Source organism: Cyrtonyx montezumae, unplaced genomic scaffold (genome assembly GCF_038088225.1).
Source record: "Cyrtonyx montezumae isolate F1298 unplaced genomic scaffold, pur_monq_1.0 scaffold_3, whole genome shotgun sequence".
NCBI lineage: Eukaryota > Metazoa > Chordata > Aves > Galliformes > Odontophoridae > Cyrtonyx > Cyrtonyx montezumae.
Window position 1 is genome coordinate 112,288,407 of NW_027072034.1, and position 25,621 is coordinate 112,314,027.

At 46.1% G+C, this 25,621-nt stretch overlaps 1 protein-coding gene across 3 annotated transcripts; it reads left to right on the forward strand.

Moving 5' to 3' along the window:
* The first annotated feature begins 5,531 nt into the window (after window positions 1-5,531).
* Window positions 5,532-25,112, forward strand: TMPRSS6 (transmembrane serine protease 6). Of its 3 annotated transcripts, none has more exons than XM_065743014.1 (18): window positions 5,532-5,857; window positions 7,148-7,304; window positions 7,485-7,627; window positions 7,822-7,889; window positions 9,107-9,291; window positions 12,555-12,596; window positions 13,326-13,530; window positions 13,892-14,028; window positions 14,908-15,020; window positions 15,361-15,470; window positions 16,938-17,083; window positions 17,931-18,029; window positions 20,301-20,414; window positions 20,526-20,642; window positions 21,018-21,186; window positions 21,852-22,123; window positions 23,312-23,448; window positions 24,129-25,112. In XM_065743014.1, the coding sequence occupies exons 2-18, from the start codon at window positions 7,157-7,159 to the stop codon at window positions 24,285-24,287; spliced, it is 2,364 nt and encodes a 787-aa protein (XP_065599086.1). In that variant the 5' UTR covers window positions 5,532-5,857; window positions 7,148-7,156; the 3' UTR covers window positions 24,288-25,112. The 3 variants fall into 3 exon arrangements, with proteins under 3 accessions (XP_065599086.1, XP_065599088.1, XP_065599087.1); XM_065743015.1 differs by lacking the exon at window positions 5,532-5,857 and adding an exon at window positions 5,917-5,950; XM_065743016.1 differs by lacking the exon at window positions 12,555-12,596.
* Window positions 25,113-25,621: the final 509 nt, after the last annotated feature.

A 25,621-nucleotide genomic window follows, 5' to 3' on the forward strand; every position in this document is an offset into this window, starting at 1 on the left:
AAAACAATTATGAGAATGATTATGAAGCCGTCAGAACAAATGATGTGGCAATCCCACTGGCGCCGCTTATGTGAATTGAGTGCTAACGCGCCACGGGATATGCATGATCCATTGTACCAAGTGACAGCTGACCAATTGACGGGTAGTAATATGTTCTCTAGACCAGAGATGCAGGTTCAAATGGGGCCAGAAGTCTGTATGGAAAGTATGAATCTAGCGCGAGATGCATATAATATGGTTCGATCTTCGAAACCTACTCCATCTTATTTGTCAATTAAACAAGGTCGAGAAGAATCTTTTGCTAACTTTGTTGATAAGATAACTGAAGCGTTGTCACATGCAGATGTACCTGATTGGATGAAACAATCTTTGTTACGCCAGTGTCTGTTAGAAAATAGTAATCAAGCAACAAAAGCAGTTCTTGCCACTCTCCCTTTAAATGCCACTGTTGAAGAAATGTTAGAACATATGAGCCGAGTGCCTACCCCCACTCAAGCAATGTTAAGCTCTATTGTTCAGGATATAGGTGAGAAGCTGGCTGGAGCTCAGGATCGGGTGTTTGCTGCCTTTGGACCGCTGTTGCAGCAAGCTGAGAGTAAAGCGGCGTCTACAACCCCGCGCCCTCAACGTTGCTTTAAGTGCGGACGAAATGGCTATTTTCGTAAAGACTGTAAGTCAGATGTATGGTGTAATAACTGTCGGTCAAATACTCATGCTACGGTTGTATGTCGCTCGGGAAACAGTTAACCAATAGCACTAGTCGTCGACATCGGAGAGCTGCTTCAGCTCTGACAACCGAGTGCTCGGACGAGATAAAATTATGGACAACAACAGCAAATGTATTCGCATCTTTCCTGGTTCCAGGTGTAGCAGCAGCACAAGCCTTAACCCAAATCGAGAGACTAGCTTGTTGGACTGTTAAACAAAGTAATATTACATCATTAATTCTTGAAGAAATGTTGGAAGATATGAATAGCTTGAGACACGCTGTACTGCAAAATCGCGCTGCCATTGATTTCTTATTACTAGCACAGGGGCATGGGTGTAAAGATTTTGAGGGTATGTGTTGTTTTAACCTGTCAGATAATAGTCAGTCTATTCAAAATCAGATCCACTGGTTGCTCAATCACACAAGTCAGGTAACCAAAGATCACAACCCAATTGATGAATGGTTTCGATCAATCTTTCCAGGCCTTTCATCCTGGCTCTACGACTTGTTAAAGGAAGGAATAAAATGAGTGTTAATTATTATTTTGATTATAATCATAGCTCGCTTAGTAGTAAGCTGTACTATGCGACTTGCTACGCCTAAAGTAAATCTGGCCACTTCAACCGATATATTTTCCAAAATTGGCTGATAGAACAGGGAGGACATGACTATATTACTTTAAAAGAAAAACAGGGGAAATGTCAGGGATGTAATAAATCTGGGTAAGAATAATAGTCTTAAGTTATGGAGCAATGTTGCGTGAAACCATACTTAGTAACAGAAACCAAGACGACTGGACCAAAACGGCTGGATCTGATTTCAATGGAACTGGACATTATCTGAGGAACTGAATGTTGTGAGAGAACTGAATGTTATGGAAACCTAATCTAAGGAATTGGATGTTATAGAAACTACTAAACAATGTAAACCATGTGGTTATTAATCACTATAGCTTTTATGTAAGCTTCTTTTAACCAATCACGTAGCTAAAAGATTGTGTGCTGTAAACCTAATATTAGCAACCGAATAACTATATAAGCAGATATGTAACCAACAATAAATCGAAGCTTATTCACATTGAATATGTGTATGCTTCCCCACGACACTCTGGGCTAACCCTGGGACAATTGCTGCAAACCTAGTTTGCAACAACAGCCACTGCTCTCTCTAGGATCATGCTGGGGGGAAGTCTACAAGAGGGAAAGGCCTTCTATGCAGGGAAGACAAGATGTACATTTCTTCTCTTCAGAGCAGGAGTGTAGTCTCCAATCACTAACTCAGTGGAACTGTTCTTTAATGAGGCTGGAGAACAGAGTTACTCTAGAGGGATGCAAACTTGGGAAAGGAATAAGATGGACACGATGTAAATTGATAGATGGGGCTGATGATAGAATGCATGAAGACACCTCTTCCTGACTAACCAAGAGTGTCTTCTGCTTTTTTCCTATGATGTTCTTCCTTGTTTCAGGTTTTAATCAGAGTGCATTCTGAGCTGCTCAGTCCAATTTTAGACTCAGGTCTCTAAGATTAGCTCAGAGCCTTAGCTGTGTCAGCTGTCTAAGCAGTGCAGTGTAAAAAAGAAATCCCCATTATTGGGTTAAAAATACTGGGGAAATCCCCTCCCCTTCCACTTTCTCCCCCAAGTCTGATGATGGCAGTAAAAAGAACACACACAATTTCCCATTCTTGCTGCAGTATTTTTCATGAAATCGAAAGCCTCTCTGCCCTTCTGGCAAAACACTGTTATTTGACTACGATAAGCTGATTGCAGATTAGTTCATTCCACATCCTGTATTAGTGGAAAACGTCATAAAGGTGCTGCCTATTCCTTCCATTGCTCAAGGGAAACCATTGCCTAGTTAGTGGCAAAGATACGGTAAATGAGCCCAGAAAACTAACTCACAAAACAGCACCTTCATTGAAAAGAAAACTTCAATCCACTCTCCAAAAAAAAAAAAAAAAAAAAAAGACTGCAAAGACTACATTTTTCTTTGCATTTGCTTTTCTGGGTGGATAAACAGCAGTAACACAGAAGAGAAGCATTAAGGCAGAGCAAGACATGCTGTTCTGCTTCCATCCCTCCCTGCATTCAACATCCGTACTGTCTGTCTCTTCTCTTGCCATATTTCTGGACTACTCAAAAGTGGGAGAATACCAACCCTGTGCTAAAGATCTTTCTTCTAAGATCAAAAACTTTCAAGGATATCAAACCTCTTGGTACTTTCGTCACCCCTTTGAGTATATCACAGAATTAACTCTTCCCTACCTCTGTCTGTAGAAGTATTGATCTTCTTGGTCCCAGTCCCTCACTGCTATCTGACCTTCCATTACGCAGCCTGAATGCCATTAGGAATCCCAATTATTTGCATACTGTCCTGGATATCATCTCAAAAGATCTGCTCAAAGGACTTGACCCTGCCTACAACAGAGAGGACTGGGGCAACCCTTATCCTCTGCTCATCAGCTTCTTCATCTGCCTCAAGATGTGGTCTGACCCTTTGCCTCCTGGACATAGCAGTCGAAGAAAATCCCACAGCTTCCCAGATGAGCAAGCACAAGATTTGACCACTGTTTTGAGAGTCTTTCCAGATGGAGCTCTAAAGGAGACACTGAATCCCTTGCCCCAAAAGGAAAAATAATATCTTACATAGGCCAGGGATCCTAGTTGTACTGATGGTTCTCCTGTCCCTGTGTAGATCTTCATAAGCTTCTCAATTATTCTTGCTGCTATGATGAGAATAAAAAACCTACCCATTTTTCCTCTTTGTAAATAAAAGAAGCATCGTGTCTTATTTGGGGTAGAGGGGGGAGGACTAACAGATTTTCCAAGTACTGGACAGGGTGAAGCTTTGTTGGGACCAATTATCGTTAGCATTCTTGCTCCTCCCTTTCTCAAGGCACACCACCACCTAAAACAGGGCATTTGCACTATGTGGGCAAGTGGGTTTTGAGGCCAGAGCAAAGAAAGGGGATGCTTGGAAAGACACTTGCCTGGAGGACTCAGCTGTGAGTAAACCATCAGAAGCCCTTCATAGTGAATGGCACTTCCCCTAATAACTTCAGCAGGTTCTGAGTCAGCTCCAACAGTCAGCTTCAGGCAAAGAGGAGTAGGGTCAGAATAAAGTTGTGAGGGGAACATGCACCACTCCACAGGTGGCTAACATTAAGAAAGAAGGAAAGATGTGTTATCTACAGCAAACACAAAAAGTTTGGGGGCAGAGGACAAAAGGCTTAATGAGGCAAATTCTTCAGATTCTGCCATAAGAAGAAGTTTTTACTGAGATGTGCCCAGAGAGAAGAGATGTAAGTGAATCCTGCTGCAGGTCCCTGAGGACCATCCTGCTGGATTAGTACTTTTCTCCCATGTGAAAATGCTGACAGCTTTCGAACTGGCAAGCTGTTAGCACTGCATTAGCAGCCACACTGGGTGTGAATGTGTGACACTCTGCGGCAGGAAGCACTCAACATAAGATCTGTCGATAACTGGACCTTTCTTCCAGGAAGATGAGGTCATGTGGTCTCATATGTGAGTAACCCAGGCTGTGAATACCAGTGACACAAAACTCAGTGATATGGGGCCCTTTCTCTTCTGGGTCCCCGAGAGCTCACTGGAAATGTCACATGGGCAGATGTTCTCCTCCCAAGCTGATGTGAACACACAGTGCAAGTCAGACCACAGACAGATGGCAATGTCCATCAGTACCAGACTCATACCAAAACTGAACAGTTCAGCTAACAGCCACAGACATCTCTTTTTTTATTTTTATTTTTTATATATTTTTGCTGTGGGGAAGCAGTAAATAAAGAGTATTTGCAATAAAGGAATTCCTCTGAACTCAAATCTGATCAAGGTTTTGGGTCCTTGGTTGGTTGATTCAAAAGACTGTGGTGATAGATGTGGTACGCTTAGATAGATCAGATTGAAATCCTGTATATTTTGTTCTGCTGAAAACACCAGAGAAGGAAGGTGCTTCTTTCCAGGAAAGATGGATACAAAAAAGTAAGATCTCTGGCACTGAGAAATACTCTCAGCTGGGGTCTGATCCTCTGTGGCAAGCTCTCATAATGCTAAGTTTTGGAAAGTGATACATACACACTTAGAGATGCAGCTAGTCTTCAGTTATCTGTGGAAATTCTGTCTCAAAGACATTTCTGAAAATGCAGTCTTGTCAGTTAAATCTCTTAAGCAGTTCTGAAAGCATTTCTTGTTTTCATTGTACACCTCAGTTTCTCATATGTGCAACAGTGTTTTAGTCAGGATAACCACACTGACACATTCCCAAATACTGCAGATTTCATCCACGCTTAACATTTTTTCTACTAAAGCCCACCACAGTACAACTACAGCAGTGATGATAGGAAGAAACCCAACCTGCTGTGTGACACCTCTGCTGACTGCAAGGAGGATGCACTCGGTCCTACATCAGTCAGGCAGATTCAGAATGCCACTCAACCTGAAGTTGGTTCCCTATTGGCTGGAGCTCAGCCCTGGGTCAAGAGTAGCCTGTGTGTCCTCCTCCCAGCTTTATTGACGGGATAGCTCTGTTTACTTTGTGAAAAATAAGGGGCACAAACAGAGCTGCAGGGCCATAGAGAGAAGGCAGTGCAGGCAAGAAGGACTTGGGAATTGAAGGTAGCAGATGCTGCAGGAAGGAGTGAGCAGTGGTGCACCTGAGTGTGGGGAGTACCACGGCAAGAGAATGGGCAGCAAGGAGCCCAGGAAGACCAGAGGGAGTGCAGCAGGTCAGGACTGATGGATGCCGTGCTTTGCTTTCATCAACACAACCCCTGTCGTCACTGCACGTAGTCTGCTTCCCTCCTTTGAGCCTTCTATGCCTGTCAGCCAGGGAGCTCTGCCTGCCTGCACCCAATGGGACCAAGGAGGGTGTCCGAGGCATACAACAGTCGCTCAGCAACTCCCTGTCCCCTGAGGAGGACAACTTAACTACCTGCATCAACCTCTGAAGTTGCTCTCAGCACAGGTGGAGGTGCTCCTAACCTGTAGATCTCTCTCAGCAAGCCTCCGAAATCCCTATCTCTGAATGCACAGGATGTGCTGACCCACCACAGCAGGACTGTGCAGGACAAAGGCCAAGCTGAAGGGACATGGAGTCCGGTTATTGATCACTGAGGAGACCTTGAGCTTAGGTAAATAGATATCCTCTCCCTCTCCATGTGCGTGTGAGCTGCCTTGTGTGGGGGGTGTGGGCTCGGCCTCGCAGGCAGCAGCGGGTTTCCAAGGTAGGTCTGCAGCTCTGGGGGGAAACCCCTGTGTCTACAATTAAACCTTCAAACAAAGAGGTTCTTCTGCTGTTGTTTCCTGCTCTCCTCCCCTCGCCCTGCCCCTCGGTTTGTGGTTCTTTGCTTATGCCTGCTGTTCCTGAAAAGATCCTATGGTAGTGGCTCTCCTGGACCGCCTGATGGGTTTGGTGGGGAGAACCCACAGAAAGATGACCCTGCAGGGATCAAGCCTAGTCCTGCTAGGCTGTTTGTACTGCATGTCCCTCTGGAAGAGTGCCTCAGAGCAAGCAATGTGCTGCTGTGTGTCAGAGTGTTGATGTAAGCCAAGCTAGGTTTGATTTTCTAGAGTGGGTCGCTTGATGTTTACACTGTGTGAGCACATCTCTGCTGCAAACCAGCCTGGAGTGTTAGGGCTCAGGAATGGAGGGAGAGGAGGCAAGCCAAGAAGTCTTTGTCCTGTGAACGTTCCCAAGGATGGAAGGTGTTTGTGTGCTCTCCCTGTGCTAGCACAGCTCCTGAGTCAGGGCCAGCATGGGCTTAGCCCTGGGACTGGTGACTGGGTGGGAATGGCATAGCTTGTTTGCTTTTGGGGACCAAGAGCAAAGTGCAACTGCAGGCTCCCAGGCTGGGGCTGCTGTGTGCGACCTCTTCATGAAACTGAAGGCATCAATTTACTTTTGTATTGCTCTCCAAGTCAGTAAAATACCAGTTTTAAAACTATTCCCAGCCTGAGAGAACAACATTCTTGTCTATGGGGAATTTTATTACTGTACTCACTTGTGTTTTAAGCAGGAGGGGAAACCCAGGGATTTTGGTATATGCCCTGTTTTTGGCAACATCCAAGGTCAGGCTGGCCCAGGCTCTGGGCACCATGATCAGGCTATAGGTGTCCCCGTTCACTGCAGGGAGTTGGATCAGATGGCCTTTAAGGGTCCCTTTAAATCCTATGGTTCTGTGATTTTCTTTGAAACCTGAGGGTTTCACAGGGAGCACAGGCAGGGCAGTTTCCCAGAAGCCTGTCTTCTACTGATTTAGAAGTTTGGCTTGTGTCTGCACTGAGCAGTGTTCGATGGTTAGCCCACAGATGTCTTGGGCATATAGATCTGGGGAGAGGATTGCAGAGCTGACAGTGCACCTCCCAAGATGGATGTAAGAGGCTGCTGTAAACAGCCTGACTGTGGTGTGCTCTGTCACTAGATACTCCTGATGGAGGCCGAGGAACAGGAGGAAGATGCCAGCTCCTTCTCAAAGAGTGAATCAGAGACTAACTCACGTGTCTGCCTCCGCTATGTGTTTCTTGGAATAGTCTTTCTCTTGCTGGCTGGAGCTGCTGCAGCAACATGGTACTTCCTAGGTAAAAATTCAACATATTTTATTCCTGTGTAGGAATTGGATGGGGTATAGTAAAGGCAATGTCCATGACAAAGAGCCTGGACTTCTGGTGATCTTTACAGATGAAAATTGGGTAAATTACTGTGCATATCCCTCTCCCCATGTATCAGCAAGGTAATCTATGAGTGTCTTCTATTGGCAGACTACAGGCCATGGCACCTGGAACCAGTCATCCTACAGTTTTACTCTGGCAGCCTCCAGGTCCTCAATCGACGATACTTCCCAGAGCTTGGGCAGATGGAATCCAGAGCCTTCTGGCTGGAGTCAGCTAAACTCCAGAGTATGGTGAGGACGATATTATGACCAGAGCTGGCCCTGAGGCAGTTCTATGCATGAACGAGGAAGGGGTCAGGTAGCCTCATCTAAGTGACAGACTTGGTGGGTCTGTGCAGCAAGAGGGATAAAACTTAGGGCTGGACATATGCACTTCGTCACTGTAATCATTGCATGATTGTTATCAAGTGACTCTCTCATTGCAGTTGAAGGATCTCATTCATTCCACAGAGCTGGGTCGATATTACAACTCAAGCACGGTGTATGCCTTCGGGTGAGTAGCTTCCACAGCTTTTTTGCTTGTTTGTGTGAGAAGTTCCCTTGTATGCTGGTTTCACTGAAATCTGGCCATGACAAGCTGCTGCAGTTCCCACCATGAGCACAAGGCTAGACTGGGCAGTCCATATCCAGTGACTCCAGTATGACAGAGCTGTGGATGTTTTGATGTTCATATTCAAACATGGTCAAGATGAAAAGCCAAAACTGAGATTTTTTTTTTCTCAAAGGGACGAAAGTTCAAGTGAGGGAAAATACTGACTGAGAACAACTGAGGAAAAAAAAAATCTGGGCTTGGCATTCTCAATAAAATCTAAGGATCTGGAAATTTATTTCTCTAACTTGAGGAAATCATTTTTTTGTGGCCAGATTCTAAGCACCAAAAGGTCAGAATGCATGGAAAAGATGTTTCAGCTGAGACATGTGGTCCACATGAGAGTAGGGTAACAGCAGAATGGAACAGGTGTGAGGCCATCACAGTAATTCAAGAAAGCAGGAATAACTTCCAAACTGACATATATGAATGCTTCTACTGTTTTTTGTTGTTTGTTTTTTTTTCCCCCATGGAAAACTACACCCTTAAACTTGTCCTTCAGATAAAGAAACATTCAATTTTGATGTAACTCCATTTTCAATTGGAGAAGGAATTGTCTCGCTTGCCTCTAGCTTTTTTCTGAACAAAGATTTGCTTCTACATCTCTTCCTCTGCCATTCCCCATCCACCAGCCAGTTTTCCGTCAGCTGGTTGGACAGAGCCTTCCCAGTCCCAGTCTCCTGATACTTGAGCCTGCCCAGCATTAATGTCTGTGATAAGGTAATGAGTCATGTAGCATCCCCTTGTCACCTCTCAGTGGTGATGCAATGAAGTCTCAAGAGTTTCATTTCAGCCCCTGACCAGCAGTAACCAAAAGTCACTTCTACCTGAAATGATACTACTCATTTAACCAGACTTGGTTAATCAACAAATTAATCTGCCTGCATATGGTCATTACTAAAGGCAGATGGCATAAAATGGATTAGTCTTGCGAAGGTCTGAATTTTAACTAGTTCCATGGTCACAGCAGCTCTTTCACACCAGTCACAATAATTCTTCAGGGTCACAGCAATGAGTTTGAGGGTCCTCGCAGACATGCTTGGATTTGTGGATAAACAGTGGGGGTTTATCTCTTGAGTTTGCCACCCCAAAAGATACTTAACATGGTGTTTCTCCATTAGGGAGGGGGCTCTGACCTTCTTCTTCTGGTTTGCCCTCCAAATTCCCGAAAGTCAGCAGAAGGAAATGAATGCTGAGAGGGTAAATGCAGTGCTCCACCAAGAGCTTACCACCAGCTTCAACAACTCAGGTAGTCTGTCCTACCAGGCAGAGTACAGGGTCAACCCAGACTCACTGGTTCTGCTGGGTAAGTACCAACTGCTCTAATGTGTCCTGAGCAGTCAGAAACGGCCTGCAGTTGGCCAAACATGATGAAGGGAGGTCATAAGTTGTGGGCAGAAGTCACTACTGAAGGGAATAGGACAAAACTAAGAGGATAAGAGAGAAATAAGGATCAAGACAATTACGTATGTTTTTTCCTCATAGAGGAATCAAAGTTTCACAGTGAACATCCTTCCTTTGAAGGATTAAACATTCTTGGAGGTGCAGCTGACCATGACCAGTTAGATAACAATTTTGTTTTCACATTCTTTCAGTCAGCCTTGGCTTGTATGAAGAAACATCTTACTCAGGTCATGACTTTGCTTGCTGATTTTGAGCTGAGTTGATCAGTTAGGTTGTTTCCTTCCACGGGGAGATTATTCCAGTTTACTTGACTGAGAGAACGAGTCAATACATTTAAGTCACCACTAGTCTTATTCTGAGACAACACATAGCAGCTGCTACATACAGTTCCTGCCCAAAGTGAAGATCACAGCCTGTTTCAAAAGAAATCCCTACAGAACTTCTCTAAATGTGTGTTAGGTGAAGGACTACAGGATGAGTCTGCATTCAGTGCATCTGAGTTTGATGGAATTTGTATTTAGTCTGTATAATGAAACTTAGCTTCTCAGCCTGATCTGAACCCTCCTACAGAGCTCTAAACCACAGAGGTTTTAAAATACATTATGTTTCTTCTTTCATCTACAGTATCTCACTTCCAAGTTTCTTCTTCACATTAAATGTTACAGCTCCAAGTTTTTCCCCAGACAATGTTATGTTGCATTTTTCAAAGATTAATCTTATGTTAATATATCACACTCATATTTCTTTAACTTTTCCCTCCACATCTCAGTTGCTTTGATTTGGTTATAAATTTCCTGATGTCTCTAAAGTAAATCTGATTTTCTTAAAATGATCTCACTCTCTCATCCATATATTTGTGCTGAGATATTGTGCTGAAACTGCATTAGCATCCTATGAACACCTCTCTGCCTGCAGTTAGAATTAGTCACTTCTGCTTATCATTTGTTTCTGCCTATAATTTGTTTCCAGCATACTAGACCTTATGTTCAGCCAACTTAAATTAACTTTCTTAAGAGAGATGTCATAAGACAATATGCTAACTGCTTCAAAGTCAGCCCATCTTGCAGTTTCTATTTATTTACTCACTTTATAATGTAATTCTTAAAAATACAAACGATGGTGCCATTCTTTAAGCTGTCCCCAGTTCCCTTTTATTCTCTTTGCATCTGTTTTACTGCTGTCTTGATTTCAGGTAGATTTGCACGAGCAGAACACCCATCTTCCTATTTTGGAGTTAATACACTAGTCATAGTTTCTCTGGCTCTTTCTGCTTTCCCTCATCCTTCCTGCATTCCAGGCTAAGCCACAGCCTTTTACACTGCTGGGCCAGAGTGAGTTCAATCCAGTGGCTTAACCTTTGGCTTCCTTTGCTCTTTAAAAACAAAGTGAAAAAATAGCCAGCTAATAGCAAGCCATTAGCACCTCGGTGCTTTCTGACAGTCTCACTTGCTGACCTGCTTAGCTCTAAATATGAATTCTTGCTGCAGTCTGCCACAACATGCAGAGCTGCTGACTACTTACTAGTGCAGGAACATTTTCCAGCCATCCAATGCTTTATTTTTAACAACCACACTCACCCCAGCTCCCTCATTACTCCCAAAGAGTATCAGGACTTCCTTCCTTCTCCTTGCAGGAACTCAGTTTTAATGAAAAGATGAAAGAGCATGTAACGCCAGCTCAGCATGTCCTTTCACACAGCACATGTGTCTCTCCTTGTGCCTGCAGGATCATCCTTTCTACAGCATCTGTTTATATCGTGATAAAACACTAGAGCTCTCCCAGCAGAATAGCCAGCTTTGCTTAGAAGCCAAATAAGACCAAAGGCCCAGGCTAGACAATCTTCCAGCAGCAGTCCTCACACCCAGTTGACCTCATGGCGCCTCTTGTTCTGGCAGTTGCATCTGATCCCTGGCTGCTCCCTGTTCAGCTGGGAGGCTGAAGCAAGACCCAGCCCCTAGAATTGTTGTCTACCCTGTATTTTTTTCTGCGTAAATTTATAGTCCATGCTGTTGCCTTTCTCTGCATCACATACCCCGAAATCTCTCTCACTACACCAGGGAGTGGTCTCAGGGAGGGCCCATAGCCATTGTTTGAATTACTGAATTATTCTTCTGTGTTTTACCCTAAAAAGCCATGATTATTCACACAGATGTCAGCAGAGCCCTCCTGTGACTTTGCTATGTAGCAGAAGCTGTCAACACGTAGCAATAGAATTAAGAAGCAAAACTCCTGGTAATGTGAGAGGGAGGAGGTCAGATTTACCCATGACTTCAGATGCAAAATTTCAGGACCTGGACCTCAGTATCAACTAGGACCTGGATATTTGGTGGAAGTGTTCCCTGGAGGTGTTCAAGAAAAGTGGAGATGTGGCACTTGGGGATATGGTTTAGTGGACATGGTAGTGATGGGTTGATGGTTAGACTAGATGATCTCAGAGGTCCTTTCCAACCTTTATAGTTCTCTGGTCTGGAAACTAGCACCAGGATACCAGGAGCATTCCATTCAGGCAGCAGGGATGCCAGCATCTCCAAAACATGCCTTAAAGCCCAAAGGAATCAGTCCTGGGCTATCCTCTCCCCAGGCTTGGTGGTGATGAGTTGATGGTTGGACTTCATGATCATGAAGGTCTTTTCCAATCCTAATGATTCTATGATTCCCAAAAGATGAACACTGGGGGCTATCAACAACATGCCATCAAGAGACCTGCTTCCTCATCTTCAATAAATCCCATGCTTTTCAGTGAGGTTTATTTGAACTCAAAGAGCAAGGACAAAGCTCTGGAATGGGAGGCTGTGACCTGTGGTATGGCTTCCAGGGAAGGGAGTGCCTAATGCAATGTCCAGCCCTGATAAGAAAGGGAGAAAGCCCCTGGAGTAGCAGTAGGGAGTGGGAAAAAGGAAGAGAAGCCTGTGGTGGGCTGGAAAGGACAAATTAGGGATGATGGATTTGGGACAGGGGCCAGAGATATATTCCAGTGGAATGTGGTGGGAAATAAGTGACTGAAACAGGTCTCTGAGAGCAGACATGTACATAGAGAGTGCCCCAAGCCAAAGTTTTAAGGGAGTTGTCTACATGGGAAGGGAATCATCACCTACCATGCTAGCATGCAAATACAACCATTTTTTCTTTTTGTTTATCTTCCTTTGTATATTTCTTTTCTAACAGAATCCACTGTGAAAGACATAGTAGTGCTGAAATCCACTTTAGGTAGGCTATCTTTTCCTTTTCTTTTGAGTTTATTACCTTGTGGGAGGGATTTTTACAAGAACAGAAGGTCTATTAGTTTCCTGAGGCTGTAACACCTGGGAAGGGGAGATAAGAGCAGGAGCAAAGGAGCACAAGAAAATCTATTCTACAAAGCTGGGGGTTTTCCTCCATAGCTCATCTTTGGATGTGGTGCAGTCTATTGTCCTAATGATGTTTGAAAGTCCTTTCAATAATCGTGGGCAGTGCTTTAAGTGTTGTGGCTGGCAATTTGCATTAGCTCTACTATTGGCAATGCACCTATAAGCTGACTTCTACTCAAAAATGCAGGTTCGGGAGGCAGCTGAAGCCTGGAAAGCAAACATGGGGGTTGTAAAGCTGGGAAGAATATGGGGAAGAGAGAAGAAAGAGATGTAAAAGAAAAGAAAGACAGTGGAAGATGTATGTGTTGTGATATTTAAAGTCTGAGACAGTATGGACTTAACCAAGGGAGAGGGGACAGTTCTTACAGAGAGAAATTGGGACTAAGAGGGGACTGGTGTCACTGAGACATGTGTGAAAGTAAACTGAGATCACTGGGACGGTTCAGCCTAACACTGAAATACAGCCCACACTGATATCCCAAGTGACAATCCCATACCTTAAGTTCCTTTACAACCATCCCTAGGCCCCTCTTCCCTCCAGTTATATCACCCTGAGGTTTAAAACAATCTATCTTTCCTCTGCATTCAGGTTGCTACAGATACAGCTACGTCCAGGAGGATGACATCCTAAGACTGGAGGGCCCTGACTACCTGGCCTCCAGTTGTCTTTGGCACCTCCATGGCCTCAAGGGCTACATGATCAAGCTACGCTTGGAGTGGACTCTGCCAGACTGCAGGGACCGCCTGGCTATGTATGATGCAGCTGGCCCCTTGGAGAAACACCTCATCACCTCGTAGGTAGCTCCTGAGCAGGGCAGGCACGGTGAGGAAGCAAGGCAGGATGGCAGAACACACCACAGCAGGGGAAGGTGTTAGACTTCATCAGAGGAAATTCTCTTTGATGCAAAACCCAGCACTGATGAGCTGAAGTCACTGATGTGGGATAGCACGCAGTCAGCTCTGCATTCTGACAGATTACAGCAGCACAAGTTGTCTCTCTGCTGGCCCTGTATTAGATTCAGTTAGTGTCTCACAATGGACATGGACAACACAGACCTCTGCTGTCTCTCTGTCTCATTCTTCTCCTTCATTTGTTTATCGCTTGCTTCACTCCCATCCTTTCTCCCCACATCTTTGTTCTTTCTCTCCCTCCAGGATCTATGGCTGCAGTCGGCAGGAGCCTGTTGTGGAAGTCCTTTCATCAGGCCCTGTCATGTCCATTGTGTGGAAGAAAGCCCTGTACAGCTACTATGACCCCTTCATCCTCTCAGCACAGGTGGTGCCCCTCAAAGGTGAGAAAGGCTGGAGCAGGGTGGCCATAAGTGCAGAAAGGATACCTCCTACAACACAATGCACCTAGGGGTGCTCCATTACCACTAGGGGCCAAGATTGCAAAGGTAGAGTTGGTGAGCAAAAAGCAAGTTAAAATTTGCTCACTGGCCTGGGTTCACATATCAGTATCTGGCTCAAGATTAGGCAGCCTAGGCTCTGGCAAGCAGAGCCAGAGTGATCATGATACATCAGAAACAAGCTCAAGCTCTTGTGAATATGCAGACCAGATGTGATCTGGGCAACACATCCAGCTACACTCAGATAAATGTCAATTTAATATAAGAAACTAAAGCAACTAAGTACATTACTATTGTGCCTCCCTGGACAAGAGGAGAAAGCTAGAAGTCTTGCCAGATGGAAATGGCCTCTTAACAGGAGTCACATCTCAATGAACTGGTTCTATAGTGGATTCCCTACAGCAACCTGAAAGCAGGTTGTGGAGAGGTGGGGGATGGCCTCCTGTCCCAGGTAACAGCGACAGGATGAGAACTAATGGGTTCAAGTTGTGCCAAGGGAGGTTCAGGTTGGATATTAGGAAAAACATCTCCAAAAGAGCGGTGCTGCAGTGGCACAGGCTGCCCAGGGAGGTGGTGGAGTCACCAGCCCTGGAGGTGCCCAAAACTGTGCGGATGTGGCACTGAGGGCATGGTCAGAGGGCATGGTGGGGATGGGCTGATGGTTGGACTCTATGACCTTAGACGTCTTTTCCAACCTTAATGAATGTTAGCATCAGGCTTTAGAGCCCCTTTTCTTCTCTACTGCAGTGAGTTACGTACATGATATACCCAGGCTGAGGCTGAGCTGACAGGTAGCAGGGTTTTGAATATCTTTATTTACAGCCTGTGAAATGAATATAACCCTGAGGGAAGGCCTGGAGCTGCAGGGGAAGATCAGCACCCCACATTACCCCAGTTACTACTCACCCAACACCCAGTGCACCTGGCACATGTTGGTAAGTGCCAGCTCCTACAAGAGCATCCACCTTCTCCCTGAAACCCATGTGGCATCCTACACAATTCTGCAGTTCTGTGATTCTATAAATCCATAGTTCTATGATTCTGTGATTCTATGATTAAGGTGGTGTACGTCACTTGGCCATTTCTCCCTGTAAGACAATCATGAGAAGATGATGGCAGCCTGCCTAGCCTGCACTTTGTGTGTGTTTCTGAAGGCAGGGGAGTCTCATATTGCATGCCAGAGCAGAAATGCCATTGCTGAGCAGGGATCTGGAATCTTGGCAGGAGCACTCTTAGGAGACATCACCACACTGTTCTTGACCTCCTCCCTTGCAGGTCCCATCCCTCAACTATGGGATCACTCTGTGGTTCGATGCCTACGCACTCAGCAGACAGAAGCAGGACCTGCCCTGTACCCAAGGCCAGTGGATAATTCAGAACAGAAGGTTTGTGCTGGTGTCCTGATCTCTGTCTCTTGCTACCCACTCCTTAACTGGGATTAAACCTCTGCAGGTTCCCTGCTAAATTCAGCCACCAAGCCTAAGGAGAGAGATCCCATCACCCTGCTCAGTGGTCGCCATCTGGGACAGTGTCTCTTTCTTGCCTGCCTACTTCTTTTTCAGCCTCTCTCATTCATAGGTTCTCTAGTGAACACATTTCTTATAGATTTGCTCCAAACTACCAGCCTGCCCCCTCTGTCTTGCTGTTTGCGTCATGCTTCCTAGTTTTCTCCTCTGTGTGTAACCTTGGCATCCTCCCACGTCTCCTGTGTTTGCAAATCTGCCTGTCACCACCTCTGCAATATTATCTGTGTGCGCCGTTGCCTTGCATCCACCTCCGTACAGATCTTCCTCCAAGCTCCAGATCCTCCTGCTTTGATTAGAACTGCATACCCCTGTGGGACTTCCCATAATCTGCCTCCTCCATACATAGGCTGCTGCTCACCACCACCTAGGTGCAAGGAGACACAGCTGCTGAGCTCACAGCAGGCTCGGAGCTGGATGGACCCTTTGTTTCCTAAGAATCGCTGCAAGATTGTCTTCTTCCCTGCAAAATCTCCTCCAGCACGCCTCATTGACTTCTTCTCGACCATTCCAGCAGTGGTAGTTTCTTTTCCCCTGAGGGATCTGATCCAGAAATTACTGAACATTGCTTTCCCCTGGCTTAGGATTTTCACTTTTTCTCAATTTACCTTCCTCTCTGAAACCATCAGAGCTACAGTTTCTATGAGTTCTCTTAAGGAGGATACAGTTAAGAACTGAACTGCTTTGTGTAGCCTGACTTCAACACTTGCCCCCATAGTGGGAAATGTCCAAAAGCAGGGTCACTCTGGACTCACATATGACCAGAGGGGAGAACTGGGTGACAATATGTATAGGCTGTTCTTACCTTGTTCATCAGGTTTAATTGTACCCTGTTGTGCCCAGATATTTAGCTTTGAATTTCATGGCTTTTCTACTTGTTTCCCTACTTTCTGCATCAGTTCCCACCACAGCATATGTGTGTGGTTGTTTTCTTTTTTCATTCCTATTTATCTCTGGGGCTTCATCATCCACCTTCTCTAGCCATTCTGGGGCAGGCACTAGCTTAGTTATGCTACCTTATGCGCAGAGAGGGCCTCTGGTTTCTACAGGGTTACATTTTTCTCTCTTGGTCTTGCTCAATCACTGCTCTATGGCCGGGCAGAGAAAGATCCAGTGTCAGCACTCCTACGTGTTAACTGGACATGGGTGTCAATCACAGCCATTTTCCATTGCTCCTTCATAACCTTATAGCATATTAAAGTATTTATCTCCAGCACTCCATCTGTGTAGTCTCCTTCCCAACACCCCCAGACCCAGAAAACCCCCATGTCCCACTTGGCTGTCTTCTCCCTTGCTGCCTAGGACATCCCATCTGTGTTTGCTCCTCAGGATGTGTGGCCTGCGGACCCTACAAGCCTACGCCGAGAGGATCCCAGTCACATCCTCTGCTGACATTGCCATCACCTTCACCTCGCAGATCTCCTTAACTGGCCCCGGCGTGCAGGCAGCTTACAGCCTGTATAACCAATCTGATCGTAAGTTTAGGACTCCTCTTTGCTCCTTAAAGGGGTGGTGGGGGTCCCAGATGGCTACCAGCAACACGTGTGCTTGGGTTGTGTTAGGAGAAACAGAAGGCACATCCCGTGAGCTCTAGGTGCCAGCTGCCCTTCAGGAACATGCTCATGAACACAGTGAGCTCATGAACACACACCACTGATCTCCCAAAAAGGAGTGTTTACATCTTAAACTGCTTCAGCACTTATCCCTGACCCATGTTCCAAAAGCATCCTGGTACCAAAGCCCAGGACATTGCTTACTGGCTCACCCCTTACACCCACAGCATAGATTGACCTTCAGATTTCAAGGGGAGGCCGTCTCTGACTTGAAGTGGTGTTTGTTTCAATCATAAAAGCTCTTAGAGAGAGCTGTTTCCTGCTCAACTTGGAACTGGTGCAAGTGAGAGATAAATGAAACTACACACAAATATGCACACATAGTCCTTGTCCAACATTTTTTCAGTTCCCTGCTATAGGGTTGATGTAACCCACATCAGTCACTGAATATTTGCACCTGGCAACAAGTGTTTAAAAACTGCTCCTTTGTGGCCCTGACCAAGATTTAATCACAACCCCAGATAAAAGACTTCATTTTTGCTGCGGTGTTCAGGAGTCATGGAACAGTGCAAGACCAGAGGTAGAGCATGCCAGGCAGGTGGATGATGTGGCAAAACTGGGGGATTTTAGTGAGGCCACGTGCAAGCTGTTGCAGCTTGTGTGCAGTCAGGAAGGTATGCGGTTCCATGCTCCACTTTTAAGTCACCGTGCTCTGCTTCAAGGAGGTTTCCAGTCACTGGGGACTGATTGCTTTATGGTGGTTTCACAGCCTGTCCCAGGGAGTTCCTGTGTTCTGTGAACGGCTTGTGCGTCCCAGCCTGTGACGGAATCAAAGATTGCCCCAATGGGCTGGATGAGAGAAACTGCGGTGAGTGATGACTTCTCCCCACTTGTCCTTGATCACAGCAGGACACAGCTCTTTGATCTTCCAAAGGTAGGGATTGATGGGAAAGGATCCACATGACCTGGGTACAACTTGTGCTCCCCCCTTCAGGAGATAAAATCTATGTATCCACAAAGGTGTCATCTTGCTGCCAAGTGTTTTCAGACTGTTCTGGAAGGAGCAGCAGCAAATATTCATAGAACCATCAGAATGGTTTGAGTTGGAAGAGACCTTTACAGGGCATCTGGTCCAACTCGCCTGTGATGAACAGGGACATCTACAGCTTGATCAGGTTGCTCAGAGCCCCTCCAGCCTGACACTGGATGTCTCCAGGGATAGAGCATCCACTACATTTCCTGTGCATAGTGACTGGAGAACCCTGATGTCATGCACCAAGAGCTCAAGATAGTCTGAAAGATCCCAGATCCCCTAGTCCAGTCTGCCTACCACCTTGTCCGGCTTTCCACCACCCTGTCTTGGCAATCAATCTCAGCCCTGGCTTACAGCCCCCTCTGCTGTCTTAGCACTCAGTGTCTCCCATTCCAACCCTCCCTCCCTGCCAATGCCTCCTCAAAACCACCATCTGCTCTGCTCCCACCTCTCCCGCCAGGCCGTTTGTCACACATAAAATGTAGAAATCCTAAACGATGTATTGCCATCGTTTGTTTGGGGAATATCTTAAGTCTTTGACCAACCATTGGTTCTCACCACAAACACCAGTTAGTACTGACTCAGACACAGTACCCCAGGATTCCTGCAAAGTCATGTTCTCATGGGAAGAGGTGTTCGGACTCAGACAAGACACCTAATTAAAACCATATCCCAACACTTATATGAGCGGGTGTTCATCACATTGCTGCCAGAACTAATTTTTCATGAGTTGTCCCCTCTGGCTGTTTTTTCACAGACAATAAGATCCCTGAACCACTAAAGACTGTGGCCAATTCTGAAAGATTCAAAATTCAGTCTAAAATTAAAAAAAAAAAAAAAAAGAGAGAATACAAAAGGAGAAATCTTTCAAAAGGGAATTTTCATTTGCTGCTGAAAGCATGAGAGCTCTCACAGGATCACTGAGAGTGGGGGGCAACTACAGGGGGTCTGTGAATTCTAGAAGCTCCCCTGCAACTATCAGGGACACCCACAGCTAAATCAGGGTGATCAGAGCCCCTCCAGCCTGATCTTGGAGGTCTCCAGGGGTGGGGATCCACCACCTCTCTGGGCAACCTGCTCCAGGCCTCAGCATCTGAAGTGGGGTCACCTAGGTTGTTCATGGTCTTGGGCAGTCAGGTTTTGAGTACCGTCAAGCCCTGAAATGAACACAACACTCTGGATGTCTCTCACCAGAGCTGAGTAGAGGGGAAAGATTACTTTTTGTACATTCTGCAGATTTGCTGAGGATGCCCTCTGCCCATTTTCCATGCCTCTGACATCGGGGCTTGTATATTTCCCTCTTGCAGACAGACATTCTTACATTGTCATTGTTGCACGTCTGATGATTTAACCTCATATTTGTCTTTAAAACCAGTTTTCACATTGCCTCACACCTTCATGTGCCTTTAATCTTCTGGAAGTCTCACACTAATTAGTGAAGAAATTAGAGTCTTTGCAGTAAGAAAATGCCTAGGAGGTGGAGGTCCATCATGTTTGGCATTGCACATAAATACACAAAAGAACACAGCAAACGATAGTTCTTGCAGTCACAGCTGAAGTCAAGCTGTGATGAGTAGGCACCGGTTTCCATTTTGAGCAACTACCAGACAACTTGGACATCAGAAAATCCATCAGGGTTCAGGACTCACCTATCAAAGAGCAAGAGGAGTGGCTGCTCTGCTGGGGAAGGTGATCCACAAGCTGAGGGTGAGAACAAAGAGGAGGAACAGTGACCTCACCAGACAGGATGCAACCCCATAGGAATTTGAGCCAGGTAAGCAGAGAAACTCTGGAGATGGTAAACAAAGGTCAACCCGGAGCCCAGGGTTCATGAGACAAGCTCATAATGTTGAGGCAGGTCTGAGGTGAAGCCAAGAAATCAAGGCAAGCTAGGTCAGAACCAGCAAGGTATAAGATGTGGTGTAGAAATACCTACAGTGTAGCTCAGGCAAAGACCAACAACAAGGACCTGAAATTAAACACCTTTTCACAGGCAACCAGGCCCTTCCCAGGAGGTAGGAAAAGAGGTTTTGGAACCTACTGGGGACATCGCACCTAACACAATGTCTTGCATATTTAATTGCTGGTTGCTTCCATCCTGTGCAGTGTGCCCTGCAAAGTTCCAGTGCAGAGAGGACAGCACCTGCATTGAGTTCAGCAATGTCTGCAATCAACAGCATGACTGTGTCAACGGGAGCGATGAGGAGCACTGCAATGAAGGTAGGGAAGGGAGAGGGAGAGGATGACACATGCCCTGTCCTACTCTCAGACCAAGGCTGTTGGTAGTGTAGCTCACATTTCCTCAGCCCTGTCCCCCCTTCATCTTCACAGAGGTCCCCTGTGGTCTTTTCACCCACCATTGTGATGATGGGACCTGTGTCAAGAAACCCAACCCGTTGTGTGACGCCACCGTGGACTGCAAGGACATGTCTGATGAGAAGCACTGCGGTTAGGAAATGCCCAGCCCCATGTTAGGCAGATTCAGGATGCCCCGCAACCCCAATTTGGGCAGGGAGAGAACTTATGCTCTGTTTGCCCTTCTTGGTATCTCTGCAGCTTCCATATTGTCAGGTAGGGCAAGGGCCCAAGGGAGTAGAATCATAGAATTGCAGAATCATAGAATCATAGAATAACTTGGGTTGGAAGGGACCTCAAAGATCATTGAGTTCCAACCCACCAGATCAGGCTGCCCAGGATCCCATCCAACCTGGTCTTGAATCTACAACCAAATGATCAAATTCTTCAGCCAGCAAAACAGAAGTAAGGGCAGGTATATCTCATATTCCTTCACCCTCTAAAGAACATACCATGTCTTCTCCACAGACTGTGGGCTGCAGGCCCCTCTCAGCAGGATCATCGGTGGTGCTAACTCTGTGGAAGGGGAATGGCCATGGCAAGCCAGCCTGCAAGTCCGGGGACGCCACATTTGTGGGGGAACGCTCATTGCTGACCGCTGGGTGGTCTCAGCTGCACACTGCTTCCAGGATGAAAGGTAAATAGACAGAGGAGGGTGATAGACCAGAGAAGGATGTTAAGATTCACAGTGCGGCATTGGGTGAGCAACAGTAGTGAAATACACCTCTCTGGTCCTTCTTTCTTTTGGCTCTGGCCTGTCCCCATACTATTACTGCCATAGACACATCAGCATGTGGTAGGATGAGACTGAGATACCATCACCTGCTAAAGATGCTGTTTGCTTCCCACACTGCCCATCCCCAGGATCTGTCCTTTCAGGAGGAAGCATGAAGTTTGGTCATCTTCAGGAGTCCTGATGCAGAATTAATAAAGCTAATGCAGCCCTGTTAGATGGTGTATGTGTGTGCATGTGCTTGACAGGGAGACAACGTTAAGTGGGGCTAGAGAGAAGAAACAGAGGGAGATAAAGTTGAACAGATAAAGATCCAAACAAAAGCAGGGAGATTTTTGCACCCAGAGAGGAAGTGTGGGAGAAAATAGCATGTGTAAGGCAAAAGGTACACAGGATTTTGAGTCTAAAACAATCTCTTTTCTTGCTTCCTTTTGCTCTGGCCCATGGAAAGTTCACCTGTGATAGGATCTTCCTTGGCTGACATTTTCTTAGAGGTATCATCCTGATGATACCTCTTCCCATCCCTCCCTGTTTATGTGACAAGTTTTCTTCTCTGCTTCATCATACAGACTGGCTTCTCCCTCAGTCTGGACTGTTTACTTGGGCAAATACTTCCAAAACACCAGCAGCCACACAGAGGTGTCCTTCAAAGTGATCCGCCTCTTCCTTCACCCCTATTACGAGGAGGACAGCCATGACTATGATGTGGCCCTGCTCCAGCTGGACCATCCTGTGATCACCTCACCCTTCATCCAGCCCATCTGCTTGCCTGCCTCTTCCCATCTCTTTGAGCCTGGCCTTCACTGCTGGATCACTGGCTGGGGAGCCCTCAAGGAAGGTGGTAAGTGCAGTGTTTTTGCTGGTGGCCCACAGCAGCAGGATCAAGCAGAAACATAGGTTCAGATGTAGGGTAGGCAGAACAGGCTTCTGCTCACTGTAAAATACTATGCATCCTTCACTCTCTTTGCTTTTTGGTCACAAGTTGGCCAAATTTACCTGTTGAATGTCTTGAAACCTCTTTCAAAGAGGTAAGTTTGACAGTCTACTAAGATTTATGAGGACAGCATGTGTTCCTTCATCCAAAGACTCGAATAACCCTGAAGAACTTACTTACCTGGCTACTCGTGCTCATGGAATAGCCCCAGTCCCAAAGCCCAGCCTCATGCTATGCAAGCATGTTGGCTTCTGTCATGTTGTCCTCCAGAGACAGTGCTCAACTGGAGAGAGATGAGACAAAAGACTGCTCCTCATCAAACCAACACTGTCTCTCCTTGGGACGCCCTATCAAAGATCCTATTAGCTGTATTTTTCCAAGTAACAACTGTGCTAGTAAATTCAGAGCAGAGTTTGAGTGATGTCCAAGGATCACATTGGCATAGTTTGGACACACAGTGCCCATACACCACTAGGAGACAGCATGGTCCAAGACTTGTTCCCATGGGCCCAGAGTCCATTCTCTTTTGTGAGAAAAAGAGAGCTTAGCTGTATGGAAATAATCCTTCACGTCCCCTTCCCACAAGGGCAACAAACAGGCTCAGTCTGTTTGCTTAGTAGTGCATGCCACAGAAATACATATATGCTCACTCAACTCAACTTTGTGTCTTCAGACACCATCAGACTTCCTTCTTTTGCTTCCTAAATGGAAATATTCAGAGGGTTCTGTCCAGAGCTGAAGACTCTTGGGTTTGCATTACTTAGCCAGAATGGCCTAAAATCCATTTCAATGAGAAGTAAACCCAAATGCTGGCATTCCAGAGGTTGACCTAAACCACAATCCTCCTCATCCCAAAAGCTAAAATGCCCACAACATATTCCTGCAGGGAATATGCAGAGAAACATGTTATTCCTGTCAGGCAGGTGGAGCACTCTGCTGAAAGTTAGAAAGTCTGATGCTCATGGACAGCAGAATAGAAGTCCAGGTGGCAGCTTTCAGCAGGCAATGAGATGGGGGATGGGCTGGAGCTAACGTGGTCAGCTGTGGGAAGCTCCACCATTTCTCACTGCATTGCTCTTGGTGCTTTACCCCCAGGGCACATTAGCAATATCCTGCAGAAGGTGGATGTGCAGATCATCCAGCAGGACATCTGCAGCGAGGCCTATCACTACATGATTTCTCCCAGGATGCTCTGTGCTGGCTACAACAAGGGCAAGAAGGATGCCTGCCAGGTGACAGTGGGGTTGCGGGAGCAGGGTGGGTAGCACAGATGAGCCCATGTCCCAGACCTCCAAATGCACTCCATAGCCTGAAATGAGGGTGACCCCTCAGTCCTTCCTCTGATCTCAATAGCCTAAAACAGCTTCCCGGACAACATCTTCGCAATATCTTTGCCTTAGACAGGATCCAAACACACAGAAGCTTCTCACTTTCTCATCGCAGCCCATTTTCCACTCTTTACCTCCCGCTTCCAAGTCACAAGTCTACATCAGTCTCTTCCCCTCTCATTTCATTAGCATCTGTCAGACACAGTAACCAACATGTTCTTCATTACAGTCAATCTCAAGCAATTCCTCTGTTTCCCATCCCTCAGGATATCCTGTTAAGTTCCACCAGCTTACTTGCTCTCCATGTATTTGCAAATGCCTCATGGAACAGGAGACAATAGATCTGCCAGCTGCCTGGGAGCTGGCTCATGGGGAGAGATTTGGATGATGAAAGAATGCAGCAATACATCAGGTGTTTGCGCAGGAGACAGTTCTGACATCTGTCTAAGGCATAAGAGATGTGGTGGATGGCTTAGACATGAGTTGAGGAGATACATGCAGAGAGACTCTGAAGCCAATGAAAAACAAATAGTAGAAGAATCTGGTGGGTCACCATCACACCATTTTTCTTTCCTTTTCTCTAGGGTGATTCTGGAGGTCCACTAGCCTGTGAGGAGCCCAGTGGCAGGTGGTTTCTGGCTGGTTTGGTCAGCTGGGGAATGGGATGTGGGCGTCCAAATTACTATGGAGTGTACACCAGGATCACTCAAGTTCTGGGCTGGATGAACCAAACCATGAGCTGAGAAATGTGCACCTCTTCTTTCTCCACATCAGATCTACACTCACAAATGGCACTCATTCCTGACCTTAATCATTTGCTTCTCAAAGAAAGAGAGTTTCTGTATGGGATGTTGTCAGTCCCAGGATGCTCTTCTGAGCAGGGTGGGAAAAGAAGCTTACAGGGGGGACTGCAGTGGAAAGCAGGCATACCCGCACGTCTAAGTACAAGAAGAGCTGAACTTTCCATGAACCATGTGATTCAGCCACAGTCTTATGCTGGAACATCTGCTGAAAGAAAATGTGACTGATGTAGTTAGAGATTCCAGTAACTGTAGAATCAATCTCCCTCCCTCCTCCTTCCTGCTGCTCATCCTTCTTCCCCCTTCCCCTCCCATCACTCCTCCTCTTCCATCTCCCTAATTGCTTATTTTCTTAGCTGGCGTGTGCTGTTCAGCTCTGCCAGGCAACTCTTCACATCTCAGTGACTCCCATACATGAAGTCCAACATCATTCAGTGCCTCCCTGCTGGAGCAGCCTCCAACTGCTGCTCTTGGATCCCCTTAGACTATCCCAGGCCTGTGGTAAAACTATTAAAGCACCCTTCTATTCTCTCCCTTCTGCCCTTCTGAACGCCATTAACATGAGGGATTCTCAGCTACTTCAAAATCCTGACTCAGATAATCCAGGAGGTGAAGGGGAAGGCTTAGGGGCACAGTGCTTTAAAAGGGGCTGCTATGGGTTTGGTTGTTTTTTACTGAAGATATGCATACATATATATATATATGCACAGGTAGGTATGTGTATATATTATACGGCTTCTCTGGAAATAGAAATAAAAATAATTTGGATTTTTTTCTTGCTCTAACTTCATTTATTATTGCCTACTATTCAGGACAAGAGCTGATGGCCTCAAGTTGCACCAGGCTGAATATTATGAAAAATTTTCTTCTCAGAAGCAGTGCTGCAGTGGCACAGGCTGCCCAGGGAGGTGGTGCAGTCACCGTCCCTGGAAGTGTCCCAGAATCGTGTGGATGTGGCACTGAGGTCAGTGGGCACCGCAGAGATGGGCTGACAGGCAGACCAGATAATCTTAGAGGTCTTCTCCAACTTCAGCTATTCTATGATTATTTTGTTATGTATTCTTCTGGGGTTTGGATCTTTTTGGCCAAACTCCAGTCCTGGCACTGGCAAACTGGCATAAGTTCCCAGAACACTGCCCTCCCTCCTAGCTATGTCCCAGACCCAGCAGGGTCAACACTTCATCTAGGAAGACAGTCTTCATTGTTGTAATTTAGGGGTGGAGATAGCAATTAGCAAACCTGCTCTGTAGCTCCACCTGCACGGGGATGCAACACAA

What these genes read in the sequence shown, in the direction of transcription:
- TMPRSS6 (XM_065743014.1), top strand. Translation starts at nt 7,157, where the DNA reads ATGGAGGCCGAGGAACAGGAGGAAGATGCCAGCTCCTTCTCAAAGAGT. An exon ending in CCTGTATAACCAATCTGATC is followed by an intron (nt 17,084 to 17,930) that starts GTAAGTTTAGGA and finishes GTGGTTTCACAG; the next exon opens with CCTGTCCCAGGGAGTTCCTG. An exon ending in CACTGCTTCCAGGATGAAAG is followed by an intron (nt 21,187 to 21,851) that starts GTAAATAGACAG and finishes TTCATCATACAG; the next exon opens with ACTGGCTTCTCCCTCAGTCT.